At 43.7% G+C, this 8,783-nt stretch overlaps 1 protein-coding gene across 1 annotated transcript in view; it reads right to left on the bottom strand.

Annotated features, from left to right (window-relative positions):
* SRGAP2 (SLIT-ROBO Rho GTPase activating protein 2) overlaps positions 1 to 8,783 on the bottom strand; it is a 134,623-nt gene that overhangs the window by 11,581 nt on the left and 114,259 nt on the right. Inside the window, exons 16-18 of the mRNA XM_014309955.2 lie at positions 8,426 to 8,650; positions 4,344 to 4,423; positions 761 to 941 (exon numbers count right to left, since the gene is read on the bottom strand). Of these exons, the coding sequence (XP_014165430.1) occupies positions 761 to 941; positions 4,344 to 4,423; positions 8,426 to 8,650 (486 nt within the window). The remainder of the gene's footprint in view (positions 1 to 760; positions 942 to 4,343; positions 4,424 to 8,425; positions 8,651 to 8,783) is intronic.

The following is an 8,783-nucleotide window of genomic DNA, read 5'->3' as shown; positions in this document are numbered from 1 at the left end:
CCTCCTGAGAACTTAGAGTAAATTCTCATCTCTCTGTATCCTTTCTCTTTCTTTAATATAGTTTTAGTATATAATTTTCTTATAATATAATATATCATAAAATAACAAATGAGCCTTCTGAGAACTTGGAGTCAATTCTCATCTCTCTATATCCTTTCTCTTTAGTATAGTTTTAGTATATAATATCATATCATATCATATTAAATCAGCCTTCTGAGAGAACTTGGGAGTCAATTCTCGTCTCCCTATATCCTTTCTCTTTCTTTAGTATAGTTTTAGTATATAATTTTCTTATAATATAATATGATATGATATGATATGATATGATATGATATGATATGATATGATATAATATAATATAATATAATATGATATAATATAATATAATATGATATAATATAATATGATATAATATAATATCACATCACATCATATCATATATCATAAAATAATAAATGAGCCTTCTGAGAACTTGGAGTCAATTCTCATCTCTCTGTACCCTTTGTCTTCCTTTAGTATAGTTTTCGTATATAATTTTCTTTTAATATAATATCATATCCTATCATAATAAATCAGCCTTCTGAGAATTTGGGAGTCAATTCTCATCTCTCACCTCATCCCGGGGACCCTCCCAACACCGCAACAATCGGTGACCACACCCAGACAGCTGGGGTGTAACAATTAGCATTGTAATTAGGGCGATAATGAGTATTGTACGGTGTGATATCAGCATCCTGGCCCTGCTGGGGGCGGCACCTACGTGTCCTGCACCACGATGTACTGGTGCGGGATGAGGCCGTCCACGCCGTTGTGCCGTCCCTCCCACCAGTCGTCCGAGGCACGCTGGTAGAGCAGCAGAGAGGCTCCCTTCTTGAAGGACAGCTCCCGTGCCGTCCTGCCCACGTAGTCAAACTTGGCTATGGCCTCTATGGGCTCACACTCTGGAAGGGAATAAGGAACATTTCACTGAGCACCTGCGTCGCCCTGATTTTTTAAGTTTTTCTGAGCCTTCTGATGTTTAGGTTCTGGTAACGAACTTTGTCATGCAGTTTATGTAAATAAATTATTGTTCGGCATTCTTTTATGGAGGAGAAATTTGATGGACTGTTGGTTTGTCCAGTGTCATTGGAGAGGTGGCACTGTCACCCTCTAAGAGTCAGAAATCAAACCTCTTTCTTTTTTACCTTGGAGATTCCAGTGTCCACGTGGTTTTATTTCACGTCCTAAAGCAAGAGCCCACAGAGTCCCCAAAGACCCCACAGATCCCCCAAAGATCCTGTCGACCTGATTATTAATTATTTATATATTTATTATTTATTTTATTTATTAATTTTTTAAGTTTTTCTAAGCCTTCTGATGCTTATGTTCTTGTAGCGAACTTTCTCACACACTTCATGTGAATAACTGATTGTTTTGCATTCTTTTATGGAGGAGAAGAAATTTGATGGACTGTTGGTTTGGGGAGGTGGCACTGTCACCCTGCAATCCAGGGTCACTTCTGGAAATCTATAAATGCTGGAGTCAGAAATTAAACCTCTTTCTTTTTTACCTTGGAGATTCCAGTGTCCACGTGGTTTTATTTCATGTCCTAAAGCAACAAGAGCCCACAGAGCCCCCAAAGACCCCACAGATCCCCCAAAGACCCTGTTACCCTGTTTATTTATTTATTATTTATTTATTATTTATTTATTATTTATTTTATTTCTTTTTAAGTTCTTTTAAGCCTTCTGATGTTTACGTTCTTGTAACGAACTTTCTCAAGTGCTTTATGTAAATAACTGATTGTCTGGCATTCTTTTATGGAGGAGGAGAAATTTGATGGGCTGTTGGTTTGTCCAGTGTCATTGGAGAGGTGGCACTGTCACCCTCCAGTCCAGGGTCACTTTTGGAAATCAGAGGGCACATTTGTGTTTTCCAAGCCCTAAATCCCCTCACAGCAATTCAAGCCAACAATAAGCGGCAAGGGCAGAATTAGTGTTTCATTAAAATAAAAAGGCTTTCAGAGGTGGGAAGCAATCAGGTTTGTTCCAGACAAAAATCTCCCCAGGGTTCTCTTCCTTAAAAGCAGCTGAAGTGAATCCCCTGGGCAGGCAGGGGAGGGAAACATCCTCTCACTCCGGGCTGCTTCAGAAATAAAGCATCAATTCAGAAGGAAATTTCTGCTGCCTGTGAGGCTCACCTGAGCCAGGAGAGAGGAATTCTGGCACGGTGGGAGGCCCTGCTCTTCATCCAAGTGTCAAAGGAAAATATCCAGTCCCTCCAGAGCTGGGCCTGGTGCAGGGGTGAGGACACAGAAGATGCTCTGTGCCCGCTCCTGCAGAGCTCACACAGCAGCTCCAGCCATGCCCTGCCACTAATCCAGCTCCCTGCAGGACTCTGACATTATACAGAGGCACAATAAGGGCATTTAAGACACTCAGGAAAATCAATGTGGAATTCCCCTGGATTATTTTTAAGGCTCTGAAAAAAAAAATAATAATCTGCCAGTGTTTGAGTGTAAATGTGTATTGAGGCAGCTCCTGGTTGTGGGCAGGGATCAGGGGAATGGAGATGAGCTCAACCACACAGCCCCAGTGGGCTCCCTCTAATTACTTTAAAGGAGCTTTAATGCAGCCAAGCAATCCATGGAAATTGAGTTCTTTCCTGGAGAAAAAGAGATTTGTGGTTCCTCTGCCCTGATCCAAGTGAGATCTGCCACTCCACACAGAGATCTCTGCACCACAGGAAGAAATTCAAACGGGCTCAGAGGCCAAACACGAGGCACAGCTTCTCCAGATATTCCTTGGGAGAGGATTTGCTCCAGAAATGGGTCTGGAGCTGCCTCTAGGCTGTAAGGAGGTAGCAGGGCTGGAGAAAACAATGGTGTGAATCCATCTGAGAAACTCAAATGGGCTCAGAGGCCAAACACAAGGCACAGCTTTTCCAGTTATTCCTTGGGAGCTCCAGAACCGGGTCTGGAGCTGCCTCTAGGCTGCAAGGAGGTTGCAGGGCTGGAGAAAACAATGGTGTGAATCCATCTGAGCCAGATGGAGGCTGAGGGAGCAGAGCAGAAGCATCTCCCCCCAAAAAGCCCCAAGTGACTGAGGGCAAGCAGCAACAGGAGCTAAGATCTGAGATGCCCTCAGGACTGGCTGCTCTAAAACCCAGCAGGATGGCTTCTGTGGCAGCGTTGGAAACAGAAAGTTTTAATAAAAGGCAAAATAACAAAAGCTCTTTACAGAGAAGAGAGAAACGTCTAGGCTTTTTTCCTTTTTAAAGAGACAAAAGATAATTTTGTCACTCCATCAATGACAAGCACAGTCCTACAGGCAGGGATCATCATTGCACATCAGTCACTTCATCCTTCCTCTGCTCTGGAGGGGGCTCACAGGATGTTCCCCATCCCAGGAAGAGCCTTTGGGATGCCCACAGCTGCAGTGCCACCTTTTCCTTAGGAAATATCCTGGAATTCTCAGCCTTGGTGCCTCTTTTCACTGATAAGACAAGCAATGTTGTCACAGACATCTTTTATGAAAAATCCTTTCCTTAGGATTTTTCCTCCTGAGAAGCTGAGAGGCCTCAGGAACAAAATGTAAACAATGGTTATCTGCTGCTGTGGAATGCAACAGGTGCATCTGTGATTGGTCTCATGTGGTTGTTTGTAATTAATGGCCAATCACAGCCCAGCTGGCTCGGACACAGAGCCCGAGCCACAAACCTTTGTTATCATTTTTTGCTATTCTATTCTCAGCCAGCCTTCTGATGAAATCCTTTCTTCTATTCTTTTAGTACAGTTTTAATATAATATATATCATAAAATAATAAATCAAGCCTTCTGAAACACGGAGTCAGCTCCTCATCTCTTCCCCAATGTGAAAACCCCTGTGAACACGGTCACAAAATGTAACTGAGCTTCTTCAAGGAAATCCACAAATGATCTCTGAGAGAGGCCCTCAGGACTGCCTGCTCTAAAACCCAGCTCTCAGAGGAAGACAAGCAGGTTTGGGGGTGTTTTGCTGTCCCTTTAAGGGCTTTGAGCACTCACAATTCTCCCTGAGCCACTGACAGCAGAAATGCCTGGCACAGGGACAGGGAGAGCACACTGAAACACACCCACCCTCCCGCTGAGACCCCATGAGAAGCAGAGAAGCAGAGACGTGTTCAAAATTGTCCAAAATTGCTAGGTAATTCTGGATATTCCCACTGATCCTACACCTTTGTACCTCCTGCCACCAAACGCTGCCTCCAAGTGATGCTTTCAGTGAATATTCTGATTTAAACTCCACTTTGCATCCTTAAACAAGCCCAGCCTCCCCCAAGGCAGGCTGCACCAGTTTCCCCAGTAACGAGCAGAATTCCCATACCATCATCACTGGTGTGGTGCTCAGCTGTGACATCCTGCACTGAATCTTCTGTCAGGGCTCTCTCTCCATGGGGGCTTTCACTGCAACAGAAGGAAACAGGGACAGCTGTGACTGCTGGGGATTGAGGTCCCTCATGGCCAACAGGCAGACAGAACATCCTGGAAAGCAATCAGACAGAGCTGGGAACATCCTGGAGAACAACCAGACAGAACTGGGAATCCCCAGCAGCAGGAGTCAATATTTAGGTTTTGCTGCCGCAGACACTTTGTGGATGCATCTGCTGAAGCGGCTGTGGGTGAAAATCAAGCTGAATTCTTTGTGATCAGCCAAACCAAACATCTTGGTGACCCTTTCTGAGCGCCATCAGCAAAGCCCAAGTTCACATCTCACAGCCTGGAGCCCTGGAGATGCTGAGCACTCCCACAGCAGTGCCAGGCTGGGTCCAGCTCCTCCCTGCCCTGCCAGGATGATTCCCCTGGCTGCATTCTCCACTGCTCTAATTAGCTCATTAGATGGCTGATGAGAAAGCTGCAACTTCCTGGGGGAAATCACTCCTTGATTTATAACCTGATACTTCCAGGTCTGTGTTTGTCATCTCCCTCCATCCCTTTTATCGCCACCTTCAACGTCCCATTCATTTCCCTCAACAGCTCCCACAGCCCAATTAGCTGCCTGTAAATAAAGATTCCAGAGCACCTAAACTGCCAAGAGGACTCATTTATGTTTGGCACAGAAGAAAAGCTTCGAAAGGATCAACAGACAACAAGTGGCAAGCAAAGGTTATGTTTTTGTAAGAGCAGCTCCCTCTGGACAGGAGCAGAAAGGAAACTGGAAGAGGATCCATTGCCTCTCCCAAGCAGCTCCACAGAGCTGCTGCCAGCTGGCAGCCCTGCCTGCCTCTCTCAGGAGGGAAAAAAAGGGCTAAAAACCAGTGCTGGCTCTCCATCTTACACCAGAAAACTCCTTTGCTGCCTTCTGTGACTCCTTAAAGGTGATTTTTAATCTCCATCACACAGGAGGAACTTCATCCCTCATTTTGGCCCTGCAATAGTTAAAATAATTTTATTTTTGCCCATCTACCTCCTGTGCTCTTCTAAATATGAGGAAAACAGAAAAAAAAATAATGAGAAGAGCTGAAATGTCTGAACAATTCTGGCTCCTTATTCTGCTTAATCCACCAGGCTGCCCAAGATCTCCTGAGCCAGCACCTCAGCCATCAACCCTCCCCATGCTTTGCAAAGCCTTTTATGCTCTTTAATAAAGTTTGCAGAAGCCTCTGAAGCCAGCTGGAGGCCCCAGGAGGAAGCAGCACTGAGGGCTAAGGTTTCACCCAGACTGTGAAGTCATGTCGAGCACAGCTGCAGCTCCAAACCCTGCACGGGGGCCACGTGCCTCTCCCAGCCATGCCTCCTAAAAAGCAGCATTTCCACCTAAAAAGCAGCAATTTCCTCCTAAAAAAATTGTCCTTGCTGAATTTCCCACCTAAAATCCTGTCCTTGCTGCATTTTCCAACTAAAAAATTGTCCTTGTTGAATTTTCCACCTAAGAAATTGTCCTTGTTGAATTTTCTACCTAAAATCCTGTCCTTGTAGAATTTTCCACTAAAAAATTGTCCTTGTTGAATTTTCTACTTAAACTCCTGTCCTTGCTGCATTTTCCACCTAAAATCCTGTCCTTTATAAGTAATGAATTTCATTTGTTAAAATTATAAAGTTACATTTTGTACTAGAACTTCCTAGATCATCATAAAATTACTGATGGAACCTAAAAAAAAAAACCTCTTCATTTTCAATTTGGAGAAAATCTGTCCTTGCTGCATTTTCCACCTAAAAAATTGTTCCCTGCTGCATTTCCTACCTAAAATCCTGTCCTTGCTGCATTTTCCACCTAAAATCCTGTCCTTTATAAGTATAATTTTAACAAATGAACTTCATTAAAGTTACATTTTGGTAAACTTCCTAGGTCATCATTAAAAAAAAAAACCTCTTAATTTTCAAATTGGAGAAAATCTATCCTTGCTGCATTTCCCACCTAAACTCCCAGGGATGCTCAGGGTGGGATTTTGGGGTGTCTGGGCAGGCCCTGGGGCTGATCAATGATCCCTGGGGGTCCCATCCACACTTTTATTCCCTTCACCTCATGGCACAAAACCTCTTGTCCAAATTAATGTGTTTCCTGAAGGCCATAAATATTATTAAGTTGGTTTTTTTTTCCCCCCTGCAATTCCTTCATATATAACATCAGCTAAAAACATCAGAGAGAGGGGTGAAATTAAGAGAATTTCCAAAAGGTTTTGGCAATTGCTGTGCACACAGCAGCGAGCTCGGAGGAGCCTCTGAATGAGGAGTGATCCCACAGCTCTGAGACAAGCCAGGGAAACAAGGCCTGCTCTGTCCCCACAGCGACTGCATTTAAAACACCTATTTATTTTAGCCACCAAAATAACCATTCCCATTGCTGTGAGGCTGAAGGAGAGCAGGAGCAGTGGGGGGGGAGAAGTGGGACACAAATGAACATTGCTGATCCTCAGAGGGAGGGATCAGCTCAGGCAGGAGGGAAGCAGAGCCCTCCTTTCCTTTTCTTTCCCTCTCTCCTTTCCCTTCCTTCCCCTTTCCCCTTTCCTTTCCTTTCCCTTTCTCCTTCCCTTTCCTTTCCTTTCCTCTTCCCTTTCCCTTCCTTTCCCTTCCTCTTCCCTTTCCCTTCCTTTCCTTTCCTCTTCCCTTTCCCTTCCTTTCCTCTTCCCTTTCCTTTCCTCTTCCCTTTCCTTTCCTTTCCTTTCCTCTTCCCTTTCCTTTCCTTTCCTCTTCCCTTTCCCTTCCTTTCCTCTTCCCTTTCCCTTCCTTTCCTTTCCTCTTTCCTTTCTCTTCCTTTCCTCTTCCCTTTCCCTTCCTTTCCTTTCCTCTTTCCTTTCTCTTCCTTTCCTCTTCCCTTTCCCTTCTCTCCTTCCCTTTCTCCTTCCCTTTCCTTTCCCTTTCTCCTTTCCCTTCCTTTCCTTTCCTCTTTCCTTTCCCTTCCTTTCCTCTGCCCTTTCCCTTCCTTTCCTTTCCTCTTTCCTTTCCCTTTCTCCTTCCCTTTCCTTTCCCTTTCTCCTTCCCTTTCTCCTTCCCTTTCCTTTCCCTTTCTCCTTCCCTTTCCCTTCTCCTCTTTCCTTTCCTCTTTCCATTCCTTTCCTTTCTCCTCTTTCCTTTCCCCTTTCCTTTCTCCTCTTTCCTTTCCCCTTTCTCCTCTTTCCTTTCCTTTCTCCTTTCCCCCCTGCCCAGACGACAGGAGCTGCTCTGCCTGAATTGCTTCCAGATGCGCTCTGAGCCTGAGCACGTGGCCAGGCCCCCGGAGCTCCAGGCTGCATGGAAACGGTGATTTTGCATTCCTGCATTCCTGCCTCTTCCCTCCCCCCCTGCAGCCCTGGAAATTCGACTGTGCCACAGCCTTGGAGGCTCAGCTGCAAGTGACCCCTGCAGCTGAAGCAAAGGAACTCCAGAAAAGGCAAAAGGCAGAGAGAAAAAAAAAAAAAAAGGAAAAAATAAAGAACAAAAAGAGATTGATTTTGGCAGCTACCAAACCAGAACATCCAAGAAAATCCCTCCACAGCCTTGCCCTTCAAGATAAGTGAGTGAGGTTTGACAACTGAATAGCTACTTTATACCAGCTTATTTCTTTGAAGCTGATGACTCTCCAGAGAGACCAGAGCAATCTTTGCTGCTGTAAAACAGATTTAATATATATATATAAAATATATATATAATATATAAAATATAGATAATATATATTATATATTATATTATATATTATATAATATATAATATATTATATATTATATAAAATGTATATAATATATATTATATATTAGATAATATATAATATTATATATTATAAAATATTATATACAATGTATTATTATATATAATAATATATACTATTATAATTTTATTTTTATATATATACATATACATATATATATATGTGTGTATATTTATGTATATATAAAAATACATAAAACAAATCCTGAATGAGCCAACACTGCTGCAGCATCCTAACCCATGGATAAACATCCAGCCATGGCTCTGTCAGAGCATCCCTCGTACCAGTAATCCTCTGTGTTTCCACCTCTGCTGTAGACTGGGCCCTCCAGCTCCCTGGGCCCTGGGAAGATGTTCTCATGTTGGATGATGATGGTTTTGATCAGTTCATTGACGTGAGCCTGGCAGGAGACCTGGTCGTGGCCCTCGGGCACAGACATCAGCGTGGGCCCAAAGCAGATGGCCAGGTTGTAGGGATCCATCATGTTCTCTTCACTGAACTGAGATAAACTGCAAAAAAAACAGAGGTGGGAAGGAGGGTGAACAGCAGAAATCATCATCACCATTGTCACTATCATATCTCCTGAAAAATCCCTTTGCCAGGATTCTTCTCCTGGGAAGCTGAGAAGCCTCAGAGAAAAAA

The sequence above is a fragment of the Geospiza fortis genome, unplaced genomic scaffold (genome assembly GCF_000277835.1).
Source record: "Geospiza fortis unplaced genomic scaffold, GeoFor_1.0 scaffold391, whole genome shotgun sequence".
Taxonomy (NCBI): Eukaryota; Metazoa; Chordata; class Aves; order Passeriformes; family Thraupidae; genus Geospiza; species Geospiza fortis.
The sequence above is the reverse complement of the archived record's forward strand: the minus strand, read 5'-3'. Positions and strand labels throughout refer to the sequence as shown.